The sequence below is a fragment of the Quercus suber genome, unplaced genomic scaffold, assembly GCF_002906115.3.
Source record: "Quercus suber isolate HL8 unplaced genomic scaffold, Cork oak 2.0 scaffold_37, whole genome shotgun sequence".
NCBI classification, from domain to species: Eukaryota; Viridiplantae; Streptophyta; class Magnoliopsida; order Fagales; family Fagaceae; genus Quercus; species Quercus suber.
The window spans coordinates 805,854-832,657 of record NW_027069502.1 but is presented as its reverse complement, the minus strand read 5'-3'; the positions used below and the strand labels follow the sequence as shown (position 1 = coordinate 832,657).

General features: G+C 32.6%; 3 protein-coding genes and 1 pseudogene across 9 annotated transcripts in view; 2 read left to right on the top strand and 2 right to left on the bottom strand.

Moving 5' to 3' along the window:
• Positions 1 to 1,108, top strand: part of LOC112041190 (uncharacterized) — a 31,877-nt gene extending 30,769 nt beyond the window's left edge. For 2 of the 4 annotated variants that reach the window (XM_065770906.1, XM_065770903.1), the window contains one exon: positions 830 to 1,108. In XM_065770906.1, coding sequence (XP_065626978.1) covers positions 830 to 1,015 — 186 coding nt within the window. In that variant the 3' untranslated portion in view covers positions 1,016 to 1,108. Of the gene's footprint in view, positions 1 to 317; positions 497 to 829 lie in introns of those variants that run through there. The other 2 variants (XM_065770905.1, XM_065770904.1) reach the window with 2 other exon arrangements.
• A 1,120-nt stretch (positions 1,109 to 2,228) lies between these two features.
• Positions 2,229 to 3,414, top strand: LOC112041188 (glycosyltransferase BC10-like; annotated as a pseudogene).
• A 3,997-nt stretch (positions 3,415 to 7,411) lies between these two features.
• On the bottom strand, positions 7,412 to 7,951 carry LOC112041187 (uncharacterized). The gene has a single exon (XM_024074103.1). It carries the CDS (start codon positions 7,949 to 7,951, stop codon positions 7,412 to 7,414), a length of 540 nt encoding a protein of 179 aa, XP_023929871.1.
• A 5,411-nt stretch (positions 7,952 to 13,362) lies between these two features.
• On the bottom strand, positions 13,363 to 20,024 carry LOC136066509 (uncharacterized). 4 transcript variants are annotated; one of them, XR_010627992.1, is made up of 5 exons: positions 19,638 to 20,017; positions 19,007 to 19,124; positions 18,343 to 18,491; positions 14,397 to 14,688; positions 13,363 to 13,644 (listed from the first exon to the last, which is right to left on the bottom strand). XR_010627992.1 is itself a non-coding variant. In XM_065770901.1 (4 exons), the coding sequence occupies exon 4, from the start codon at positions 14,464 to 14,466 to the stop codon at positions 13,378 to 13,380; it is 1,089 nt and encodes a 362-aa protein (XP_065626973.1). In that variant the 5' UTR covers positions 14,467 to 14,688; positions 18,343 to 18,491; positions 19,007 to 19,124; positions 19,638 to 20,024; the 3' UTR covers positions 13,363 to 13,377. The 4 variants fall into 4 exon arrangements, 2 of the variants coding, with proteins under 2 accessions (XP_065626973.1, XP_065626974.1); XR_010627991.1 differs by lacking the exons at positions 13,363 to 13,644; positions 14,397 to 14,688 and adding exons at positions 17,273 to 17,704; positions 17,818 to 17,942 and having other exon boundaries at positions 19,638 to 20,015; XM_065770901.1 differs by having other exon boundaries at positions 13,363 to 14,688; positions 19,638 to 20,024.
• Positions 20,025 to 26,804: the final 6,780 nt, after the last annotated feature.

Sequence of the window (26,804 nt, the reverse complement as noted above, 5' to 3'; positions counted from 1 at the left end):
TTACTTGTACTGCACACATATGCCTCATATATAAAGGCATCTATGTACATTCTTTCATCAAGAAATACAATACAATCATTCAGTATTTCTAACATTGTCCATTCTCACTTGGTGCCTGGGCGCCCTGCATCCTGCGATCCATGGAGTTGCTGTTGTACCTTCTGTCTTAGGCAATTTTGAAATAACTTATACCCTATAGTGGAATAATTTGAACGGCCTTTGAATATTTCACTATCTATGTTTGAAATGATTACGTATTGTTCGGCAAGCATTCATATTTTAGTGACAAAAAGTGAAATTCCAAAAATTCATCTTAGAGTGTGCAGGGCTTCTCTTTAGAAACTTTTAATAGCAGTTTGGATGCATTTGCTGACAAGGTGGCTGAAAGAGTGTGTAGGGCTTCCTCTTTTAGAAACTTTTAGTTGCAGTTTGGCTGCATTTGCTGACAAGGTGGGTAAATTTGAAACCAAGTGAGGAAAGCTTCTTGTGGCCACTCATTAGGTTTGGACTCAATTCCCTTGCAATTTCCCTGGAATTTATAAAAGCTCTATATGTAATTTTATTGAATCAGTGAACTATACCTTGTCAAAATGAAAGAGAAAAAAAATTAATGAGCTCTAGGTCAAATGGCACCTCCTTTGCTGCACTAAAAAAAAAAAAAAAACTAAACTAATTACAAAGACCCCAGAACACAAAAGTTTAATTCTATTTTAATATAATCATTGTAGATCCAGGTATACATTTTCTAAGAATAAATAATTGTTTGTGATTGTGATTGTGATTGTTAATTTCTAGTAATGCTGATAGAGCCTGCTGAATTGTTGTGTAGGCAATTTCGATCCAGAAGTTCCAGAAAACTTGTGGGCTGTATTTCCTTGCCCGATGGACTTGGGTATACCTTAGTAAGGGTCTCCAGTTAAATTATCAGAAGCTATGGACATCTAAATTATTTGTTGCTGGTGCAGTGGCTAGCTTTGCTGTTCTGTACTCAGTTATTAAGTTCGGTGCTAAATAAGAGCCACAAGGGCAAAAAATCTGGAATTCGGTTTCAGATGTAATCTAAGTATATATCAGTAATTACTAATTAGTCTATTCATATTGTATTGTAGAGGAGGATTTTCCAGAAGTTCGTGGAACAGGGTCTTAATGGTTGGTTTATACTTGATATGATGCTATGGTAAAGGTCATTGATGTTTACAATTTTAGAACTCCTTCGTTGTTTTGCTGTGTTGTGAAGCATATACGAAGAGTGAGTACGTAGATGATAAAAATAAGAATGTGAAAATTTATATGTAATTGGTTTGGTGGTAAATTTTAGAGCTCCTTAAAATGGACTGACACCCGTCTCAGAATTAAGGAGTGTTGCTCATTGATAATAAGACTACATTGTGAAAAGTCAAGAATAGAACTGAGCAGTCTCTCTCTCTTTCTCTCTCTAAGAAAAGAAAAGAAAAGAGGTAAAAATCAACACGAAAAACTGCTCTGTTTTTTTCTCTTCTAGATTCGTGTTTTATGTTAAACAGGTTCCAAGCTTGATCTTTAATTCTTGGAAGTTATCCAATTGTCTCTTTAACCTGCGTTTCTGCAACCAAACTCGTGATATTTGTGATCTCTCTCCCCCCTACTTCTCTCGTGTATGTGAGCTTGTGAACTCCAAGGACCATTATTTCCTCCATACCATAACGTTTTAGGCTTTCTACCATTCACACTTTTCCCGGCACTTCCCATGTGCCCTTGCTTAACCTTGCTGGAATCAAGCCTTTTTTAGACCCTGTCCATTGTCTAGCTTCATAGCTTAAAAACACTTCTGAAGACTTCCTTTTGCATAAATGAAGAAAACTATTTCCGAGCTTTTGCTTATACTGTAAGCTAGAGAAAGAGATGAAGCAGTGTAAGATCACTGTGTTTGTAGAACAACTTTCCATACGTATTAAAAGAGTTAAGAGGAAGGAGTTTACATATCACAACCACCATATTCTTATGTTTGTCACTAGCGTTTTTCATAATGATACTAGGAATGTTCAACAACAATCGTGCTAGGAAATTCCTATCCTCAGATGAGTTTTACTTCCCCTAACTGTGCATTTTATCCAAAGTCACCCAGGCCTTCATATTCTTATTTTCTTTGCAATTCTTCTTCATCTGCTCCTTCCTTGCACCCATTTCAATTATCAAATGGGAGTAGAGGTTTGAGAGATTGGGTTGCTCCCAATGAGCTATCACATTCAATGAGCGATAAGGAGTTAATGTGGCTAGCCTCAATGGTGCCAAATATCGAAAAATACCCTTACAATCGGACGCGAAAGGTGGCATTCATGTTCTTAACTAGAGGAAAATTGCCCTTGGGACCATTATGGGAAAAGTTCTTTAAGGGACATGCAGGGCTCTACTCAATTGACCTCCATACTTCACAAGAGTTCACTAAAGAACCACCAGAATCCTCAGTGTTCTACAAGTGCAGGATGCCAAGCAAGGTTAGAAATTTATATTGCCCCATCCCCAATTAAAAACCTACCAAGACATGAACCAAGCCATGTTTTTTCCTCCATTCATTTTACCTGAATCTGTATTTTGCAGCAAGTGGAATGGGGACAAGCCACAACGGTTGATGCAAAGAGGCGCCTATTAGCTAATGCCCTACTTGATTTCTCCAATGAGAGATTTGTTTGTTTGTTTGTTTGTTTTTGTTTTTTTTTTTTTTTAATTTTAATTTTAATTTTATATATACAAGATAGAAATTCTACTTTAGCCTAATTTAAGTGTATATGTGTATAAAGCTCCCTCCTGAAGACTTGAACCCCGGTTCTTGCCTCCCACACCTCACAAGCACTTATACTTGTGGAGTGACCATCGCACCAAAGGTGTGCGGTAGTCCAACGAGAGATTTGTGTTCCTCTCTGAAACATGCATTTCTTTATTCAATTTTACAACAATTTACAACTGCCTGATCAACTCTAACCATAGTTTTGTTGGCTCAATTGATGATCCAAGAATGATGGGTTGCGGCCATTACAATAAACGTATGTGGCCAACGATATCATTGTCAGATTGGTGTAAAGGCAACCAATGGTTTGAAGTTCACCGGAAGCTAGCCGTAGAGATAGTGTCAGATGCAAGCCTCCATGTTATATGGATGAGCACTACTAGGCAACCCTTGTGACTAAAACTCAACCGAGCATGAATTCCAACAGTAGCATTACTTGGGTTGATTGGTCCAGAGGTGGCTCACATCCAACCAAGTTTGAAAGGAAGGATGTCTCTGAAGCGTTTTTGAATCAGGTGAGACATGGTTTTAGTTGTACTTATGATGGTATCACAACTACAGTTTGCTTTCGTTTCGCAAGGAAGTTTCAACCAAGAACCCTAGAGCCTTTGCTAAGAATAGCCCCAGTATTGCTTGGGTTTAATCCATAGAAGGATTTGTATCATTTTAGCCTTTTAGTACTAGTATAGTAAGTTGTCTAGCCATAACATTTGGGTTTAATCCATAGAAGAATTTGTACTTTTTATCTTTTTAGTACTTGTAGTAAGTTGTCTGGCCAAAACATTAAAGTAAAAATGAAGATTATGGTTACCGCAAGGATATAAAATAATTTGGCTGTACCATGGCACTGAGAGCATGTACAGGTGATGGAAAGGTTTCGTTGGTGTGTCTTGAAGAAAATCACTGGCCACAAGGATAAATCAGTTTGTTTCTGTTTTTGGAGAAACAAACAAGGTATACAACCAAATGAGAAAGAAAATCATTGGTTGTATCCTAGTAATGTCTTGAAAATCAGGGATTTGTCCCTTACCTTTGTTGAATTTATTTACTCTTTCCGGAGGAGTTCTTCCCTCTTCTCATAGGAGGTGTGGGCCTTGATATCGAACCAAATTTGAAAAAATCTTTCCATTCAAGGGTGAGAAAAATCCAATAGACCATCCAACAATTTACAAGTAAACAAAAGCCGAAAACTCCAATGAGATTTTTTTTTCTTTTAAACGGTCACACAATAAAATTTCACAACATCTAGAATGACAAGCTAAGGTGTTAGGTCATCATGGGTCAAAATAAAATGAAATAAAAATTATATGAGGATCATTCACAACTCAATATGACGTTCTTGTAAAAATGTTATGAGATTTTGTTATGCCATAAATAAGACTTTAAACTAGCCAAACCAAGCTGCGTATTAAAAATTTCACAGTTAATTTATTTTTTATTTTTTGTGCTGAATTTCAAGCTTATTCATTTAGCTTTAGCTTGATTTCAAATGCAAGCTGAGCTCAAACTTATTACCAAACAAGATTACGTCTTCATACTAGGTTCATTTTCTTATCGAATAAGCTTGAGTTTGTTCACAAGTTACTTCATTAACTTTTTTTTTTTTCTCATATATAGAAAATAGTGACTAAAATTTGTTACCCTTTTACAAATTTATGAAATTTTACTATGAATAGACTTATAGACTGATTATATTATAATAAAGTAGAAATAATAATTTGATATTATATGAACTATTTATAGACTTATATAATTCAATCTCAAGTTTATCTAAGTATATTTTTAGACAAATCTACGTTTAGAAATATAATATTATATATAATTAAATTGCGCCTCATGTTCATAAACTTGTTCACAAACAAATAATAATGTTTGAACTTGGCTTGTTTAATACTCGAGCCTAAACTTTGGCTTTAACTTGACTTATTTACTAAACAAATGAATATATTTAAACTTGTCTCAAGCCAAGCTTGAGTTGTTCATATACAACTTAATTCATTCACAATTAAAGAAAAACGTTTTTACCTCTTTTTTTTAACAAAGAAAAAAAAAATACAATTTGTTAAAATCATTTTAAATCTAAAACCTCCTTATTAAAAAACTTAGGGTATGTTTGGTATGCTGTAATAGCTTCTGTAATGGAATAGTTATTCATGTGTAATATTAATTCAGTCATTTGGTTGCATCTTTATTACATGGATTAGTTATTACATTGGAATAACTATTCTTTAAATTGAAGAATAGCGATTCCTCTTTAAAATGGATGTAATAGATATTCCTTAGTGTATATAATAGGTTTTAAAATTAATATATTTCCAAAAATATAAAATTTCCTTATACATCTTCTTTTATAAGTTTTTCATATGTAACAACCAAACTTATGAATAGTAATAGTTATTCCATTACAATGTCTTCTATTCTCAGTAATAAATGTTACTATTCTTAATGTAATCTACATTCAGTGTACTAAACGTACCCTTAGTGTTGTGTCTGTTTCAGTGGTGAGCGATGACATTGAGTTCCAAGTGATAAAAAGCATTATAATGGTTTAAAAAATAAAAAATGTTGGACAATCTCTTGAGCATTAATAATTAATAATGACCTTGGATGAGGGCGTTAACTGGGCCATTCATAAAGGGGGTAGGAGAAATTATACAATCCTTTGGTAGATCACGTCACTTATCAACTATTCCACTAAAAAATTTTCACTTGTTTAAAAAAAATTAGTGGAATGGGAGTCTTTTAGTTTCTGTTGAGTCACTTGAGTCAGTAATCAGTTTCTGTTTAAAAAAAAAAAAAAATTAACTTAGCAATTTTAAACAAATAGGAGAGTGGACCACCTCCCTTGTCTAAACCTTATAATTTCTCACGGGGTAGGGCTATTTGGCAGAGGAATCAATTTCCACATTTACGTATTATTGGGTGCACCAGGGCATGAACCAGAGCTCCCTAACGGTCAATGAAGAAGAACACAACTAAACAAAGACCATAGTAACTGATTAAGGTAACTGAAACTAAAAATCCCCATCAGAAGTAGAACAAACCTGTCACCCTAACTCCCCATCCCGTGGGAGTATTATCCACACACGTTGGAATATCAAGTGGATTACACAGTTAAGGGTGAGATTACAGATTTGGGTTTGATATCTTTTGAAAGGTTACTTTCATGTTATGTACGCAACTTGGTGGTGGGGAGGAATAGAGGGTCCTATGTGAATTATATTGTGTGTTGTGGGTTTATTGTGAGGGGTGCACACTTCATTAACTCGCTGTGTTTCGAAATGACAGTATTGTATGACTTTGCTTTTGGGCTGTGGCTTGTGGCCCGTGGGGTTTTTTTTTTTTTTTGGTTAAATTGTAAATTATGTCTCTAAAGTTTAAGGGTGTTTGAATTTTATTTCTTAAAATTTTAGGATTTGGATTTTATCTTTTGAAATTTGAAAGTATTTGGATTTTACATTCAGAAGTTTCAAGGTTTGGATTTTTACTCCTAAAGTTCTATTTTGTTTCCATCAGCAACCATTTTTGCCCATATTTTCTGTTAAGCCTGTGTTTGGCAACATGTAAAATATTTTTCGAAGGTAAAATATTTTCAAGTGAAAATATTTTTGGGAAAGGAAAATATTTTCTAGTGTTTGGTTGCATTTTGAAAATTGCTTTGGAAAATATTTTTAGGTGTTTGGTTACATTCTAAAAATGCTTATTTTCTACTACTTTCTCACATTTTTTCAGCTTCCAAACAAATTTTATAATACAGAATTTCAATATATAAACTAATGAAACAAGACTCAAAACAAAACCATTCATTAAACACCATCATCATCAGTCAAACTGAGAGAGGAATGAGGAAAGAGTGAGCGATTGAAGGAAAGAGAGAGGTAGATTGAGAAAGAGATAGAGATCGGTCATGGGTGGGTTGATCTAGAGGTGATGACGATGAGATCTAGAGGAAAAAACGACAAGATCAGTCATGGATGGGTTGATTTAGAGGCGGCGGCAATGAGATCAAGAGGAAAAAAAAAATACGAGATCAATCATGGATGGCGGCAACGAGAATGTGAGGAGATGACATGACCCAAATCATAGGGCTTGCATGCACGACAGTAGAGTTGTGCATTGAGGGCAACGATTTGGGCTTCACCGGCAACCAATCTCTCTGTCCTTTGGCTTAGGCTTGGCATGACTCGTGAGTGATGAGAGTGAGAGTGAGAGTGAGGAGAACAAATTTTTTTCGAAGGATTGTAAATGGTTTGAAGGGAACGTCAGTGTGTAAAATATTTTACAGGTGTGAGTGGGTTATGTTATGGTCAAATGCATTAATTTTCAATTTGACCTTATTTTCCTGAGAGAGAGAGTGTGTGTGTATAAAATTCATCATCTAGCAAACGAAAAATTTACAGTTCATGACTAAAAAACATGTAACTAAAGATGTATTGAATATAATGCAATAATACCATATTTATTGAGAGAAAGAGAGGTAATTACAAATAAATATTAACACGAATAGGTCTTTATTTGTTATTTTTTTTATAATTACACCAAGAGGTACATTCTCGAAGAAAAAAAGAAAAGAAAAAAACAACAAGATGTAGCAATTGAGTTACAAGAACTTTGGCAGACCTTTTTTTATTATAGATCACATGTACATTATTCTGGGATCTCACCAACTATAACGTAACTAATGAAGATTAGCCTCCCCACTGTGCGAGGGACATCTGCTATTGGAGATGGACGGTGGGTCGTATTGTATTCATTATCACATTCTACATTGTTAAAAGCTGCATCGGTAGCTAACCTCACCGCTTCTGTATAATTCTTTAAAGTCGAAGCCAAGTATGCACCAGTCAAATTCTCTAGTGCAAAACTAAAATCGGTTGAGCAATTCTGAAGTCGAGCCTTATCCTGTGGGTCATCGAGTATTTCAAGAATTTTTGGGATTCGATTAATAATGGTAGTTTCTAATATATTCAGGTTTGCAGAAATAGAAATGAGGAGAAGACCATTTAGATCAGCTGTAGAAGTACGATCGTCTGCAGCAAAAGTTGATTTACACAAATCATAGTCCGTGGATTTGTGGCAAAGGCTATCAAGATAGGTATCGTTTACTGCATTAGAAACTTGGTAGAAAAGAGAGGTGACTAGTAAGGGGCTTACCAAGATTGATAGGCAGCTAATTGGAGATACCATTTTCTTTTTCCTTTTTCCAAGTTCTTTGTCAAGAATGATATTATTGATTCATGTATCTTTTGATTTCCTATTTATACTATCTTAAGTTGGCATGAGATAGCTACTTTTCACTAAAACTTTTTGGAAAACAACTTTATTTCATGCCAACTCATTTTCCAATATTTGAGTAACAACCATAAAATGAGTTGCAAAATTATCGTTTGATTTCTTTTATTTAGCTTGGCTGAGGTCAAATTACTTTTCAAAAGAAAATAATTCTATCTATATTTGAATTACTTTTTTTAGTCTGATGAGAGATATAGTTTTTTTTTTTTTTTTTTAAATTTTTAAATTTATTTTTATCTAGTTGTTTTCTAAAATTACAAAACAACTCTATCTCAAATCAAGCTAAATAAAAATATATAAAAAAATCAAAACTATGAATAGACCGGTACTTTACAGGTATTTAATTAGTAAATACTAGTGAATACACATCAATATCCAATGTCCATAAAATACACAAAAATGTGAGAGGGAAAATAAATTTGATGAGTGACTATCTATATAATAATTAGAAAGGATGGATTTCTAATTTCCTATCTTTAATCACAAACTCACGATGTAGAAGTAAAACAATAAGCCATAAGCCACCACTGGGTGCCCCAAAGCCTTGGAAAGATGCTTAGCCAATAAAAAGAAAAGAAAAAAGAAAGTCAGTTAAATAAACAATTCTTTTTGAATAACACATCCACAGGAGGTGCTAGCAATGCTCATTGAGCTTTCTAAATAACACATTATATTAATCGCTTATTTACGTGTTTATTTTAAATTCTTAATCAAACATGCAAAATGCTATGTGCTTGGTTTAAACAAAATTGATAGATAATAAAATTGGGCCTCATATCCAAATCTGAGCTACAAAGGATGGGTCTCAAATCATTAATCATAAATTTAGTTTAAGGTCTGATGACAATGACAATAAAACACAATAAACCATAAAGCTGTCACTCCCAATAATCTGTTTTCTCATACAGTCCCACACACAAAAAAGGTGAGGTAGACACTAGTGATAGAAAAAATATCAATATCCCGCTGGCGGTGTTGGTGATTGTAAAAAAACAAAAACCAAATACCCACAGACCATGCCTTAGAAAGTGTAATAATAACTTGAGCAACTCATGGTAAAGCAACTTATATATGTCAATTAGAGACGGTAATTGTCCCATTAACTGGTATAGTGGCGGCGGCGATGATTGCTGCAAACCCCCTAGAAAACCATGCCATATTGGATTGGGGAATGCCCTTGAGAGTGATCTATATCCAAGTCGTGGTGTCCTAGTATAGAAACTTGAAACTACTACGGGGAGCAATACGACCAACTTTGCTGTTAGATCCACCCCGACATTGTTTGTTGCCATGTATTGTAGTGAGAGTAGTACTGCTCCCTTTGGATACGTACTCATCATCATCATCATCATCACATGCAAATTGGACTTTGTTCTTGATGTTAGAACTAGGTTTCTCTTCCGAGGAGGACATATCAAAGAATAAAAGCTTTGCTGGTTTGTCCACCTTTTCAAACATTTGCTTGAATATTGTAGGGACTATGTCATCCGTGTATAATAGTGATGGTCTCTGTTTTTTTTTTTTAATCAATTCGTTAATAAAAACATATAATCTATTAGTGGCGGGTCCAAAAAATTTTCTCAAGGTAGTTATTAAGAAGCTTAAATTAAATAAGATTAAATAAAATTTTGAATTTTATTGACATCACAAGTGTGCATTTGAATAAAAACAAAATTTGGTTACAAACTTAGTTATAGCTTAAGGCTATAATTTTACTCAATATATTTGGTATTTATCAATGTATGACCTAAGAGCACTTGCATCAACCCATGTAAAATGGGTTAATGCAAAATTTTGGCAAACAAATCCAAAAAATCACCCCAAATCATCTAAAATTTTGTATTTCCTTCCACAATTACGGTATCCATGTAAATTTATACTTGTACCATTCATGTGTAAATGGATTATTTTATTCATTTCTTAGTTTTTACTTTTTCGATTAGTTTGCCAATGATGTGAATGTTTGAAAATTTTGTTTAATAAAATAAAAAAATAATTAGGTTTATATACTTAAAAAAAAAATTTACATTAGTTGATATGAATGTTCTAACCAACATAAAATTAAAGTGTCCAATTTAAAGGAAAAAAAAATGATATGTCTAAATATTTTTATAACAAAATTATAAGTGGCAAACTATAATTAGTTGACAAAAATAACTTGCAACATAAAATTTGTTGTAAAGTTATTATAAAAATGTTCAAAACATAACATTACTTAAATAAATAAATAAAGGTACACGCGGTGCTTCACCAATTCACCTTACTTCACCTGGCAATGAAGAGCCCACTCCCTTTTGCAATGAATTTTAAATACAAGTTTTCTGTAGCTAACTTTACTACTTTCACACAATGAAGACACTAAGTCTACATCTGTTATCCACATTGTGTAGCTTATTTCATTTTCTTCCCATTGTTATCCTCACTGTCAGGTAAGCCACAAGTCCAGGTCGTTCTGCCCAACATCTTGGCCACCACCAGACTTCTTTTTGTTGCGAAGATTCTTCACAATTTGGTGTAGCTTGCGAAGAAGCTGATGAGGGGTACCAAGAGTTGTCTTTAATCACTTGTTTGAGGGTATTTTGAGGAATTGACCGCCTAAATTGGTTTAGTGAAAACATGATATTTGCTTCAAACTGGCGTGAATTTGGGGAGGGATATTATATTATATTATTTTTTGTTAAATTTTTTGGGCTAATTTGTCTTGTTGTTTGATCGTTTGGATTGATTTGTATTTATTTGGGCAATTTTTTGTTTAACCTTCAATGGCTAAGATTGTGGAGGGGTCAAATTTTACTTGTAGTGGACTCAAATTTTTTTTAGGGTGGTCAATAATATTTTTAGGGTGGTGTACAACCCATGTAAATTTAAATTTTTTTGGGTATATAATTTTTTTTTTCAATTCAGGGCGGTCATATGACCACTCTGACCAACAAGTAGCACCGCCCTTGTAACTTGTTGGATTATAGATTGACCTTAGTAAATTAATTGAATTATCTGAGTTGATTAATTATGTCAAATTACATGGAATATCATGGAAACACCAACAAATCACCAAATAATTACAGTGCAACATAAATTAAATTGATACGGTGATTTATTAACTAATGGGAAAAATCTCTCATAAGGCAAAAACTTGGGTGATTTTCAACTAACCACCTCTAAGAATCAATAATTAAAAAAAAAATAATTACAAGTACAAGGAATTTTATCTCAAACCTGGCCTATCCTAAAGTACTAATGTATAGTTGAATCTTGACGCTAATCCCCAATTGGTCCTGATTTTGTAGAGACTTCTTCTCTTTGCACGGATCTCAATACTTGACTAACTCCTAGCAACTTGAAACCTGTTGTTGGATGCGAAGTTATTCAATACACTTGTAGAGAAGGAAGCTGTAAAGGGTGTGGAAACAGAGGCTCATTCTTGAATTAGGCTCGGCCCCTCTGAGGTTAAACCAGCCTGATTGTGACCTGCATTAACCCAGTGAAATATAATTAGGTATGTATCACCTTGGAAGAATTCGCCGACAAAGACCTATCTTTGCTAAGGATATAAGTTGATGTATTGGGGAACCCACTAACCGAGCGTAGGATTCGACGTTAGACACAAGTTACTAAGAGATCTTCCCAGTAGTAGGATTCGAGTCCCACTTCTAGCATATGATGGGACATTTAGGAATAATAACATAGAACCATCCAAAGGGTGGAGCGGCCCAGGCACGTGTGGGATATTCCATCATCATGAGGGTTCCATTAAGAGAAGGGTATAAAAAAGGGGAAGAGAAATCTAACTAAGTGTTGGAACAAAAAACATTGGTAAGAGATACACAGAGAAAAGTGAGAATACAATTCTGGGGATAGGGAAGTTCTTGTTAGTTTCAAAATATTTAGGAATAAGTGTTTAGGTTCTAATTTTATGTAAGTTGGCAAACAACAAAAACATGTCTAGTTTAAGTGTTAGACATTACTCATGATGATTCAAGTCAAGTTTCAAGAATAGTCAAGCTGCAGAAAGAAAAAGTTAGAATCTCCAAGGCTCGACCAATTGAAAGAAAGGCTTGACCGATCAAAAGTCGTTTTCTGCAAAATTTAAATTAGGTCCAAAGCTTGCGAAAACGTTTAGGGTTTCAGTCCAACACTACCTAATATAAAAGGAAAATCCTAAATACGTTTCAGAAGTTCTTTGAAGTCTTATGAGTTATTCTTGTAAGATTTGTAAGGTTTCTGTAGCCTTCTAACTCAATAAGCATCTACTGAAAGGAAGATCTACATCCAAGAACTGGTGGATTAAGTTGCTGCATACAAGATCATACATAGTTGATGATTTAAAGTTCTGAATGGGATCTCAGAGTCACAAATGTGGGTGTTTGTGAGTGACAAATTCAGATAGAAGAGTCCGTGAATTGTGCACGTGGTCGTGTGAGTAAGTATTACAAGAGGTAACTTTAGATTTAGGGTTTAAATTTATTGTAAAACTTCCATTCTATCATAGTGAATTTGTTGCCTTGAGGATAAATTAGGTTAAATCCTCCTCAAGTTTTTTACCTTGAAACTATTGGTTTCATTAGTTTTCTTATGTCATCATAGTGCTTGTTTTGTTTACTTTTTTGCACTAAGTAATATGATTGTATGTGTTTAATCTAGATCTGAATAATAAACCTAAATATCAACTTAGTTAATTAATTAGGTTAAACAATCTGAGTATTCTGGGGTCTAAACAAACAAACAGTTCTGCTCGGACTTTTGAAAGGGAACTTCAGCTGTTTGAAGGCCTCCTTGGCTGGGTTGAATTTCGACCAACTCAGTATCAAAGCACTGCTTAGGCATCTCACATTACCCTACAAACCACTTTTGGGACCTCCCATTATGGGTTGAACCCAACCCATAATATAAATTAATTGGGGTTTTGGGGCCAATCAACCCAAGTTTGTTGGGAAAGCACCACCACAAAATATTCTTTATCTTTTTATCTCTACAAATATATCATTCTATTATTTTTTATTTTTTATTAATGATGTCGCAGAAGCCTGAAGAGAAGCACACACGGTACTCTCTTTCGTGGACAGAAACTAAACTGTTAGTTCTTGGGTAGTAAACCTTGAATCCACGAGGCGTTCCTTGAATCCACAAGGCTACCAGAGAACACAAAAGACACAAGTCTGAATTTTTATTGATAATAAACTATGAAAAACGTTTACAGACTTAGAGACCTATTTAAGGGCTCCTTAAAACTTGACAGACAAGAAAATATAATTTAAAATAACTCCTAATTGATATCTAACCATAACAGGAATCAAATTTGACCTAAAAAATATTAAATGTACCTAAAAACAAGGAAATAAATTACCTAAACCTAAAATAACGTTTTTTACATAAAAATACCAAAAAAATAATAAATTACAGTAATTAAATAGTAAATTGTGTCCTACATCAGACCCCTCCACTTGAAACAAACTCGTCCTCGAGTTCATCTTTGAAATCTGGAATCTCCCATGCCAAGAGAACAAATACGTTGAATACTTCATCTTCTTTGTCTTCTTGCCAAACTTGAAAGTCATTAATTTGGCAACTTGAACTTCTTCTCCCTTGATCTTCATGTAATTGACAATATTCATCAAATAAGAGTCAATAATCAAATCAAATCTTTCCACTCCAATAAAATCAATAAACTTTGTTTCGGTGTCTCCCAATAAAATAATAGGAGTTTGAATGTTGCAATCATCTAACTTGATTTCATCGAGATTGTTGACAACTTCCTCTATAATTTTTTCTTTAATGGTCTCTACTACCTCAACCTCAAGATCTTTCTCTATAATAGGGTCTTCATTAATCTCCTCCACAATCTTGATTTTAGGTTCTTTTTCTATAACAAGGCTTTCATTAATTTCGTCAGAAATCTCAATATTTTCTTCTTTGACTTCTCCATATTCTTCAAGAATGATATTTTCTTTAACATGTAATTCTTCCTTTAACGGTGGAATATTTGGCTTTTCAAAATAATTCAAGTATGAACTTCTTGCCCAATAATAATCTTGTATTGTATATGACAAGATTTCTTCACAATCCAAAGGATAAAATTTGATAGCAAGCATCTTTTTCATCCTTGGCCATGATTGAATTTTGTCTTTACCTTGTCGGATTCTATCAGATTGTACTCGTTCCCACCAACATAAGGCATACTTACTAAGTTTATACAAAGCAAGTCCAACTTTTCGCTCATAGCAAATATTCTCATAGTCAAATAAATCCTCTAGATCAAGTAACCAATCAAGAAAATCTTCTTTTAAAAAATAGCCATTAAAACTTGCAATTCTCTTATAAGGTCTATATGAAATTTGCTTACCAATAGGTTGCCCGTGAGTTATGTCTCCGCTGCAGTTATCTCTATTGTTTCCATTCTTCAACGGCACCATCCTAGCATAGATATTTGTGAGTGCTTGTTGTACATCACGTAATACTTGCTAAGTTATTTGTCGTTGTTGTGGTGGTGGTTACAGTCTCGCCGGTTAGCAATCAAACCAGGGTAAGTCAATGCTCTGATACCAACTGATGTCGCGGAAGCTTGAAGAGAAGCACACACGATGCTCTCTTTGATGGACATAAACTAAACTGCTAGTTCTTGGTAGGTCTGGAATCTACTAGAGAACACAAAAGACACAAGTCTGAATTTTTATTGATAATAAACTATGAAAAACGTTTACAGACTTAGGGGCCTATTTAAGGGCTCCTTAAAACTTGATAGACAAAAAAATATAATTTAAAATAACTCCTAATTGATACCTAACCATAACAGGAATCAAATTTGACCTAAAAAACATTAAATGCACCTAAAAACAAGGAAATAAATCACCTAAACCTAAAATAACGTTTTTTTACATAAAAATACCAAAAATAATAAATTACAATAATTAAATAGTAAATTGCGTCCTACATCAATTAATATTTTTTTAAGGTGAACCGTATCATTCTAATTTCTATTGTAGTGTGTTATATTTGCCTAACATATAACTAAACTTTATAAGTTTCAAATTTATTATTCAAATTTCTTATATCTTAAGGAATAAGGAGACTATCATAATAATCAAAACTCATCAAAAAATCAAAATATTATCTTAACTAAAATTAAAATGAAACCAAATGAATAAAAGATAGACTTTATCATAATTTATTATTTAAACAATTGTTAGGCATATTCAAATTCATAGCCGTGTATATTGTGTTTTGATATAAACTTAAATTTTCATTTCCCAAAAAAAAAAAAAAACTAAGTATTAAATCAACAACCCAATTCTAAACCTAACATGTTGTCATTGCCAATGAACTGTACGGATGAAATGTAAATGCAAATCACTTTTAGTGTGCGTTTGGATAGGGGCAAGTCACGGCACGTTTCAGACTTGCGTTTTCTCTTTTTTTTTTTTTTTTTTTTTTTCCTTGCCGCAGTTGTTGACTTTGGGGAGACAAAAGTTACTGTGCGTGCACTGTGCATGTACTGTTCATGCACTGTTCACGTAATATTTAATATTAAAAGTGGGTCCCACAATACTATTTACACATTTAAAAATTATTTTGCTACAGTGTTTTCAGCAACAATCAGTTTTTATCAACTTTCAGCAACAATAAGTGCTATCCAAACGGACCCTTAGACATAACATCGGGTCTTGGAACAAAAATGTTTTGACAATATAGACAATCCTAAAAAGTAATATCCAATAACTTTTCCATGATAACCAATTCAAGGGAAAAAAAGAACCTTCTACATGATCACTGCTAACCAAAATTCAATCAAAACTATAAAAGGGAGATCAAAGACTTTGTAATGGGAATTTAAAAATAAAAAAAATACAATAGCAAAAAACATATTAAAAAAAAAAACCATAAACCTTAATTAGAGTTATAAGAAATAACAAAAATTCACAGAGAGAGAGAGAGAGAGAGAGAGAGAGAGGAGAGAGAGAGAGAGAGAGAGAGAAGAGAGAGCTCACAATTAGGTGTAATGGTGAAGTAAAGAGTAGTGAGGAGGTAAAGAAGGAAGGAAAATGTTGGAGGAAGTGTAAACGTATGTGGGATTAATAGGGAAAAGAGGAGTTTTTTTTAATTTGCTTTTTTTTTTTTTTAATTGAGAGTAGTGAGAAGAAAAGCTTAAAAGAGAAAAAAGAGGTAGAAAATAAGTGGATGATGTGGCTCAATGATTGAGTAGCAAAATTTATTGCATAAATTAGTGTGTATATATATATATATATATATAGAAGGATGGAAAGAAAATGACACTCAATAATAAAAGGAGTTTTCAATATAGACAATTAGAGTTTATGATAGGCGTGTAATGCATCACATTGGTTGGCCACAAAGAATTAGTTTTGCAATAGACAATCAATAAAGATGGAAACTCAAAAAAAAAAAAAAAGTAATGTGGCTCAACAGGAGTGTAGAAACAATAAATGTTAGGCTTCAGTTTTTAGATATATATAGCAACATTAAAATAAGTTAGAAAACTATTGTTTAATTTCCTTTATTTAGCTTGGCGGAGATAGAATGTTTAAAAAAAAAAAAAAAAAAAAACCTTTATCAATATTTGAATTACCTTTTTTAGCTTGATGTGAAATAGAGTTTTTTTTTTTTTTTTTTTTTCTGGAAATGTAAAACAACTTTATTTCATATGAAACTAAATAAGAGAAGTCAAAACTACAGACAAACATATACTTTACGGATATGTTGTAAATATTAGTGAATAAACATCAATATCTCATGCCTATAAAATACACAAAAATGTGAGAGGGGAAATAAATTTGATGCATGGCTATCAATATAATAATAACTATTCGCTAACTCGTGCGATGCATGGGCTAGTTAAACAAAAAGATAATTAAGAAACCATATGGTAAAAAAAAATAAAATAAATAAAAGAACCAATAAGAGACTAATTTGTTCATCAAGTAATCAACCTAAGTGACATCATAGCTCATGTACAAAACTATTAATCTATTGTCAAAGTGTCAAATGACAATGTCAAAAAACATTTCATAAATAACTTATTGATAACAGGTATAGAGAAGGGACTTTTGTAAATCACCAAAGGAATTAGAGTCAACATCTCATTGCAAATGGAATATAGCTCTATATTCAAACCAAAAGTAAAGTTTCAATCATTCTCTTTCTATAAAATATTATTGTAACTATATGTAGTTTACATCAGTTTCAAATAGAAATTACATGAGGAAACAACTATTTTGAATCATTATCTAAAAAAGGAGCGACATAAAAAACTAAAATAAGATGAAATTCCTCAAACATATTTCAGCATCAATGTCCAAGTTGAGCTTTATGTATAGCAACCAATTAGTCACTCCAATTGAAAGCACAATGTTTGAAAGAATCTGCCAAATATCTTACTCACAATTTTCATCCACCTCCCTAGATCACTAAACTATACATATAACTACCTTAACTTCAATATTGACTACAAAGACAGAGCCAAAATGTCTCATAAGAAAATGCATACAATAAAGAGCCTTGAAGCCAATAATGTCTATAACCTTGAGATTTTGGAAACCTAACAGAGCCAAGTCTTTTAGCAGCTCATAGCCCAATCCATTAGCCCCTACTTCTAACACTTTTGCATATTTTGCAAGATCCTCACTCAAGTCTCAGCTGCCACCAATTAAAACAAAAACCTTAAAAGTTTTAACATATTTGAATAAGGATTAAACCCAAGAAGATTGAAGCTGAAAATTGATAAAAAAAACATTAGAACCTTCGAATACCTAAATAATTGTCACCAATAACATCTACTTATGGGAAGCATCATGTGTGCTTGACCCCTTAAGCCTCTGGGTTGAAGACAGGTGAGTAGTATTTGCTTAGCACCTTCCTCTTTCCCATCCTTCAACTATTAAAACCAAGAAAATTTTCAAAATCCAACACCTAATTGTAATGTGTAAGACACAAATAAACACAAAATCATAAGAAAAATTTGTCAGCAATCTCCATCATTTAATCAATCAAAACACACCCACTCAGCTTATTTTTATCAGTCAGCATTTGATACCAAATACCCCCTTTTTTTTTACAGAGAAAGAGTTCAATAGTGATACAAATTGTGATTTTTTTACAGAGAAAAGAGTTCAATAGTAATTAGATAAAACATATATAAAAAATATGCTAAAGTTCCAAAGATTGGTCATTTGGTTGCTTTCGGATAAAAAAATAATAATAATAACGGAAGAGAGAACAAACAATCTATGCAAGAGTATAAAATTAAGAGAGAAGAAAAATAATCTGTCCAATACCAGAACAATCTCATATACATAATATTCGACTCCATGCTTCATCCGGTTGTGTCAAATTAACAATTAATACAGTAATCTCTTCATCAGTATTAGAGGGGACTGGTTTGACAATAGCGAAGGGTCTCCCACAGATCTCTCTCCAACTCTCTCTGCACAACACGTATTCATTACCCAAAAAAAAAAGAAAAAAAAAGAAATTGAAATTAAATCGCTGAAAACTATAATAGAACAAAAGGGCTTAAAACAAAATTGGAACAGAAAATTAATAATTCCGTTGAAATTGCAATTCCAAAAACATACTTTCAAGAAGCTAAACTACATAAAACACACAACCAACATAATATATGTTCAAATGAAAATCCCAAACTAACATAAAGCACAATCTTCTAGTCATTTGATTTAGATTTAGAAAGCAAGTATTCTATTGCAATAATCATTATAACTTATTCAACAGATTTTAACACCTTTAAATTTAAAGCAACAAAATTAAACAACAATTAATTTGCATTTGTCAAATGACTACACTATAACATTCAAGCTTCAACAACAGATTTTAACAGTGATCAAGGATAAACCATCTAAACCTAAGAAACAAAGCAAAAACCATTAAATATAAAATAAATAAATAAAACTAAAACACATAGGCTTGCCAGCATATCCTAACCCAAATTCCTCCGCCAATACCAATACCAAAAAAACCCTTTCAATTATTTCTCCGCCTTTTCTACTTCTTGGTGTTGTAGATGTCTTCTATCATGCTTTGCTTTTTCTCATCATTCAACCTTAATTAAAACCAACAACCCAAATAGTATTAATAATTGATGAAAGTTTTTAAATAATAATAACTTCTATAAATCAAAAGTCCTAAATTACAAAAATTTTAAAATAAGAATATAGTTCATGTACTCTAGATTCAGTGTGTGAATACTCAACAAAGCAACCATAATATACATAACCATAGAAAAGAAAACTCAGTTCTCACACGACACAACAACAATAGCCAATAATAATAGCAACAAAAATTTCAATAATACAAAGCCAAGAATAGCCAATAAATATTATAAAATGATATTTACAATACAAAACTATTTCTAAAATTTGCCTTCACTAATTTGGTAGGAGGGGCGGTGACAATCTTCAGAGAAAATTGCAAATGGGTGTGTTCAAAGTTGAGGCTTTGGTTGATTTTGGAACTTGATAAACGAGAGGCTGAGAAAAGGAGGGTGTGGGATCTAAAAATTTAAAGCAACGCAAAGCTAGATTAATAACAAAATCAAAAACCAAACCTAACATACCATATCATCTCCTCAATGGCCAGATGATTCACAATGTTCATCTAGAATCGGACTCCCCCAGATCTCGAATTTTTGTAAGTGATAGGAACGAAGTTCAGCAGTGACTATAACTTTAGGCAATCACAAATCTTCAGAATTTTTTTTTGTTTTTGGGTTGTGGGTTTGATATGGTCTGATTATGGTGGTTTGTGTGTTGCGGTTGTTGTGGGTGGTGAAGGTTCTGCTGCCTGCTGAGTTGGGGTGGTTGTGGGTGAAACGGTAAAGGAGAAGGGGAACAAGAGAAATAGGGTATGGTGGGTTTTGATTGAGGAAGGCGAAGCAAAGATTGGGTTTTGTGTTTATCGGGTTTTAAAAGTTTTATGTTGCGTGAAAAGTTTTTTTTTTTTTTTTTTTTTAGTTTATGTTTTTTTTTTTTAAATATTATGCTGACGTGGAAAATTATGGGAGTTTCAAAAGTTTCGGTTATATATATATATATATTAGAAAGGATGGATTTCTAATTTTCTATCTTTAATCACAAATTCACGATGTAGAAGTAAAGCGATAAGCCATAAGCCACCACTGGGTGCCTCAAAGACTTGGACGGGTAGCTTAGCCAAAAAGAAAAACAAAAAAAGAAAGCCAATTAGTTAAAATTTAAATAAACAATTCATTTTGAATAATACATCCGCAGGAGGTGCTAGTTTACCAACGCTCATTGAGCTTTCTAAATAACACATCATATTAATCGCTAATTTACGTTTTTATCTTAATTAAACATGCAATATGCTGTGTGCTTGGTTTATACAAAATTGATAGATAATAAAATTTTGCCTCATATCCAAATCTGAGCAACAAAGGATGGGTAAAGCTGTCACTCTAATAATCTATTTTCTCATACAGTTCCACACTCAAAAAAGTTGAGGCAAACTCACTAGTGATAATTTGTTATCTAATCCTATAAACAAAGGGAATTAGAAAGAAAATCAATATGCTTCTGGCGGTGGTGGTGATTGTAAAAAAAAAAAAAAAACCCACAAACCATGCCATTTCGGATTGGGAAATGCCTTGAAAGTCTAATAATAACTTGAGCAACTCATGGTAAGACAACTTATATCCATCAATTAGAGGTGGTAATTGTCCAATAACTGGTTTAGTGGTAATAGGGTTGTATTTTTGTGGAGGTTTCGATAGAAAACATCCATCTATTGATGGCGGTGGCGATGATTGCTGCAAACCCTTAGAAAACCATGCCATATCGGATTGGGGAATGCCCTTGAGAGTGATCTATATCCAAGCTGTGGTGTCCTATGATAGAAACTTGAACTATTACTGGGTGCGACACGACCAACTTTGCTGTTAGATCCACCCTGACATTGTTTGTTGCCATGCATTGTAGTGCGAGTAGTACATGCAAATTGGACTTTGTTCTTGATGTTAGAACCTGTTTTCTCTTTCGTGGGGGACTTCTCAAAGAACAAAAAGCTTTGCTGGTTTGTCCATCTTTTTCAAACATTTACATGAGTATTATAGATTCTCAAAAAAAAAAAAAAACATGAGTATTATAGGGACTATGTCACCTGTATAAAATAGTGATGGTCCCCTAGCCTTTTTTGTTTTGAATCAATATTGACAGAATTCACTCATAATTAAAATACATGATATATAAAAATTAAATTCATCACATATATGTGACAAAATATGGTACAAGTGAAAAAGAGAAAGAACATTATAAAATAAAAATAAAAATAAATAATAAAAAGAAGAAGAAAAGGACTCGAAATTGAGCATGAGTACTCGTGTGTGTGTGTAGTCTGTAGATATCATTCACCAATTCTAGCTATATATATATATATTATTAAAAACATGTAACCAAAGATTTACTGAATATAATGCAATTATACCATATTGATTGAGAGAAAGAGAGGCGATTACAAATAAATATTTACACAAACATGTCTTTATTTGTTATTTATTTATAATAACACCAAGAGTTTGCAATTGATCACATATACATTATGCTGACGTGATCTCACCAACTATAACATAAGTAATAAAGACTAGCTTCCCCACCTTGTTAGTGGTATCGGATATTGGTGATTCACGGGAGCTCGAACTATATTCTTGTTCACATTCTACAGATTTCAGAACTGCTTCTGTAAGTAAATTTGTCGCTTCTGTATAAGACTTTGAAGACGCAGCTGCGTATGCAGCATTAAATTTCACTAGTACTTCATTAAAATCGGTTTGGCAATTTTGAAGTCGAGTCTTATCCAGTGGGTCTGTGAGTGTATTAAGAATACCTGGGATTTGATCAAGGGTAGCGTGTACTAGATTGGTGTTTATAGAAATAGAAATGAGGACAAGACCATCTGGATTAGCTGTATAAGTACGTGCGTCTGAACGTAAACTTGATGAGCAAAGATCATAGTCCGTGGACTTTTTGCAAACTTTTCCAGGAAGGCTTCGTCAAACCACCCTTGGTTTGCTGCATTTGAAACTTGGTAGAAAAGAGAGGTGACTAGTAGAGGGATTACAAGATTGATAGGCAGCTAATTGGAGAGGCCATTTTCTTTTTCTTTTTTCTAAGTTCTTTGTCAAGATTGATATTATTGATTGATCTTTTGACTTATTAGTTATAGTATCTTAGGTTGGCATGAGATAGAGTAGTTTTCCCCAAAAATTTTCAGGAAAAAAAACTCTATGAAAAACTTCTCCATCTAACGTGAACTTAAATAGTGAAAGTTAAGTGATATTTTCCTTGGGCCTATTATTTTTTGATACGACCAAGCATAGGAAAACACAAAAAACCAACGAAGCAAGCAACATTACATTTTTTGGTAAATGTATCATTTTCTAAAAATAATATTTTTAGAAAGTTATCTCATTTTCCTATATTTGATAGCAACCTTAAAACAAGTTGGAAAATTATTGTTTAATTTCTTTTATTTAACTTGGCATGAGATAGAATTGTTTTCTAGAAGGAAAACAAGATCTATGTTTGAATTCTTTTTTTTTAGCTTGGCTTAAAATAAAGTTGTTTTCTAAAAAACAACTCTATCTCCTACCAAGCTAAATAAGAGAAGCCAATAGATGGTTTTCCTTTAACACGTTTTTTTTTTTTTTTTTTTTTTTACTGATACTACCAAGTACAAAAAAACGCAGAAAACTATTTTTACACAAGATTTTTCATCAAACAACTAGTTAACAGCTCATGCAATGCATGAGAAACTTCAACAAAATATGATATTAAAGAAAAATAAAATAAATTTATCTCTATTTTATTTGTTATATAAGCTAGTTTTTAACCTGTGCGAACCTTTACCTACTTTACATCTCATTTTCTCAAAAAGTCAATCTTGAAACATACAACCTAAATTTAAGAAATGCAAACCTTGAGATTTAAACAGATTTTAATCTTTCATTATTTGCAAATTTTAAACAAATTTTTGTTGAAGAGCCCTATGACTTAAACAAATATGTGCAATTTTCAATAATTATTCTTTGTGATTATTTAAATTACAATTATTTTATATTGTAAAATTAATCATACGTAAAGAGCTAAAAACTCCAAATATAACACAACACTTTCATGTTGAGTTTATGAGTTTATGCACACAGAGCCTTTATTTATTTATTTATTTTTTTGTAAACACTATAAGAAAAGAGTCTACTAGCGAAAGTAAAATGCCCTTACAAAAATTCAAATATCGTCGCAAAAGGTTATTAACAAGGGCATATGGCCCTCGAAGGCTGTTGTATTTGCCCTTGTTGCTAAAATAGATTTTGTGACCATACCTCCGCAATAGATAATTTACGAGAGCAATTCACCGCAGTTATTGAACAAATCCGCCCTCACAAATATATTACCAAACGACGAGAAAAGTCGATGACTTATTTTTAGCGAGGGGAAGCAGTCGTCGTTAACAATTATTTGTGAAGACCTTCATACCCTCGCAATTAATTATTTGCGAATTTCAAATTGATGACATACTTTTTAGAGACGAATAATGTCGTTGTTAAAATTTATTTGTGAGGGCTTTTAACCCCTCGCAATTAGTTAGAAATAACAGTGACGACGTTAAGTAGTCACTTAAAATGTTTTTGCAAGGGGTTAAGTGGCGTTGCTATTCTATAAATTACGATGGACTTTGTCGTTACTATAAAGTTTTTTATGACCAAATTTTTATGTCATCAGTGATAATATTTTATATAATATTTTAAATATTTTATTATTTATTTATTTTTAAGTTATTTTATATCATTTTTGTCTAATTATTTTGTTACAATAGTATAATGATTACTAAAAATTGATCCATCGAAACATAAAAATTCTTATAAGTTCAAACTTTAAAATATAGAATATACAAAGAAATCTTGAAATTAAACTATGTTATAAAATATTGTTTTAAACTTAAACAACTAGAATTATAAAAATATTGTTTAAACTTAAACAACTAGAATTATGACAAGATCTATATTAGTTTTCCTCTAAGTCATCCTCCAAGTTGTTTTCGACCTCCATGTTATTGTTTGAGTTGTCCTCTTCATCTCTGCTAGTCCTTTAAAAAAAAAAAAGCATTAAACATGAGTTAAAATGAAACAATTAAAGTGAATTTGCATTTGTATCAATACTTCAATAAATAAGTACAATAATTACTATATCAAATATAATCATATAATTTATCAAAAACAATAGTAATAACCTTTTTTTTTAATTTAACAATAATAATAACTTAATTTGATTACTTAAACCACTATCAAAATTAAATATAAATTAAAATAATATAACATTTGTGAAAAATGTAAACCACAAATAATGAAGAAATAATGTGAAAAAAAAATCTCCCTGTCACCACTAACCAATCATTCTTTAATGACATAAAATATATGCAATTAGGCATCATACTAGGTGGGGGCAAGAACTTAAAAAAAAAAAATCAGAACCTTTTGATCCCATGTTTGTGAAGTTTCCATGGGAAATGGGGTGAAATATTTATAGCCTAATTTTATTGAACCAGCTTAGAACTCATAAATTCAGGCCAGTCAACAGAATCCCCAGAAAGAAGGGAACCTTTAACAAACATTTTGCATACACAGGGACATGTAATTTAGTATATAATATTATTATGACTTGTAAATTCTAAACACCACTAATCAGAAACTTTAACAAACATTTTGCATAAATTGATATCAGTTAGATATTTTGGTTCAAGAAAAACAAATTCCTATGGTCTTAATCAAGAGAGAGGCAATCATAAGAACATGAGGGAGCCCAAAAGTCTGTGAGAGTCAAACAAGTGGTGTGCATAAATTACATCACCCCTGTGGTCTACATGATTCTGAAAGTGACAAGTGCTAATGAAATTCAAATATACATAAAAATGAGAAGTTGATATATGAGGCATACTGCTAGTATCCTAGGGTATCAATTGAAACTGACCCCATTATAGATCAAGCTTCAGTTTTTTTTTTTTTTTTCAAACTTGTTCAACGTCTTTAATTATTTCCAAACTTAATGTACTCGGGCAGAGTGAGGTAGTAAAAAATGGTAAAGTCAAAAAGTTGTCATTACAAGTTCTTGTATGAAGATTATGTAATCTAACGGTAGATTTGTCAAAATTCACATCGAATTAAGAAATACAAAGTTGGGTTCAAGTTACACGTGATGTAACTCTAAAAAATGTTACATTACCAATAATTTATTATTGAATTCATATTTTGAAAATCCAACAATTGCATTACATGTTCTATATGTTCTTAACACGCATGCCAATTTTCATACCAATCGGATGTAATTTATCATTTGATCTAAAAACTCATCTTTTATGCATTATTTTAATGGGAAGAAATTTTTATTCACTTTTGAGGGAGAGAGAGAGAGTACAAAAGACTGAAATTCTTGAATTTTAGGCTACTATTTTGAAGTTGAAAGTGCAATCATTTTTTTTATGGTACTATTGTTTAGAAAATAAGGACTGTAAGGACCCAGTTTGAACTTCAAGCCCAACAGGGGTGTAGGCTTTAGCCCAAAAAGCCCAAAACATTAAATTTGTAAAGGATGGGTTAGAAAACTAGGTTTTAGTGAATCAAATGACAAGCTAATAGATTCTAATGATAAAGAAAGAAAGATAATAGCCGTTTCTTTAAAGAAAAACGTCCTTGGCCAAATCTGAGGAGATTGATTATGAGGTATTTCCCTTAAATCTTTATTACAAGTCTAGTTCTAGGTCACTACAGTGTTTCTTTCTTTATTCTTCGATCTTTTTCCTCATGGAGGGTCTCTTACATTATATAGCTTCCTTTAGACCATCTTGATCCTACACTTGTTGGTCATCTGAGCCCTCACTTGAGTGTCTGTCCCATCATACGCCCCCTTTAGCTCTCTGTGAGTTGTGGTAGCCAAGACAGCACTGTTCAGGAGTTTTCTTCATATTAATGCAGTTAGAAAAGTAGTTGTCATGCATTTAATGCAGTGGTAGTAGCTTTTTCTTAGATTCCTCTGAGCTCCCATCCCTTTTGCACGATCATGTCGTCTGTCTGAATCAGTAGACCATCCTGGGATGCTACCTTGAATATGATAAGGTATACGTTTGATCCGTGCCTTGCTTATCCGAGGAGATGATCCTCCTCGGACAAACTTTCCCAGCTGTTTCATTTATATTTTACTTGTCACTCGTGTTTAGTTCATTGATAAAATTATTTAATTTTTTTAGGCTACAAAAATGATGGACATCATTTTATTAGATAAACTAAATATATGTGGCAAATTTATGTGGCATTGAACGAAAACGAAAAAAATGGACGGAGATGTTGTTGATGAAAACATAATAGAACTTTAGGGGTAAAATCCAAACACTCCTAAATCTTGTGTTTAGTTCATTCAATAAAATTATTTAATTTTTTCATGCTACAAAAATGACATGACATCATTTTATTGGATAAACTAAATGTAAGGACTCGATTTGCGTTTGACCCTGATTACAAATGGGGTTTTCAGCCCAATCAAGCCCAAACAATAAATTTGTAGAGAGTGGGTTAAAGGTTTAGGCGCTGGCCGTCGTTCACCAAGCATGAACTCTTTTTTATAAAAGAAAATACTTAGAGTTAATTTACAACTGGGGGAATGCTCCTCGGCCATGGGCCAAGGAGCCCCTTTTCTTCTCTTTTTTCTCCCCCCCCCCCTTT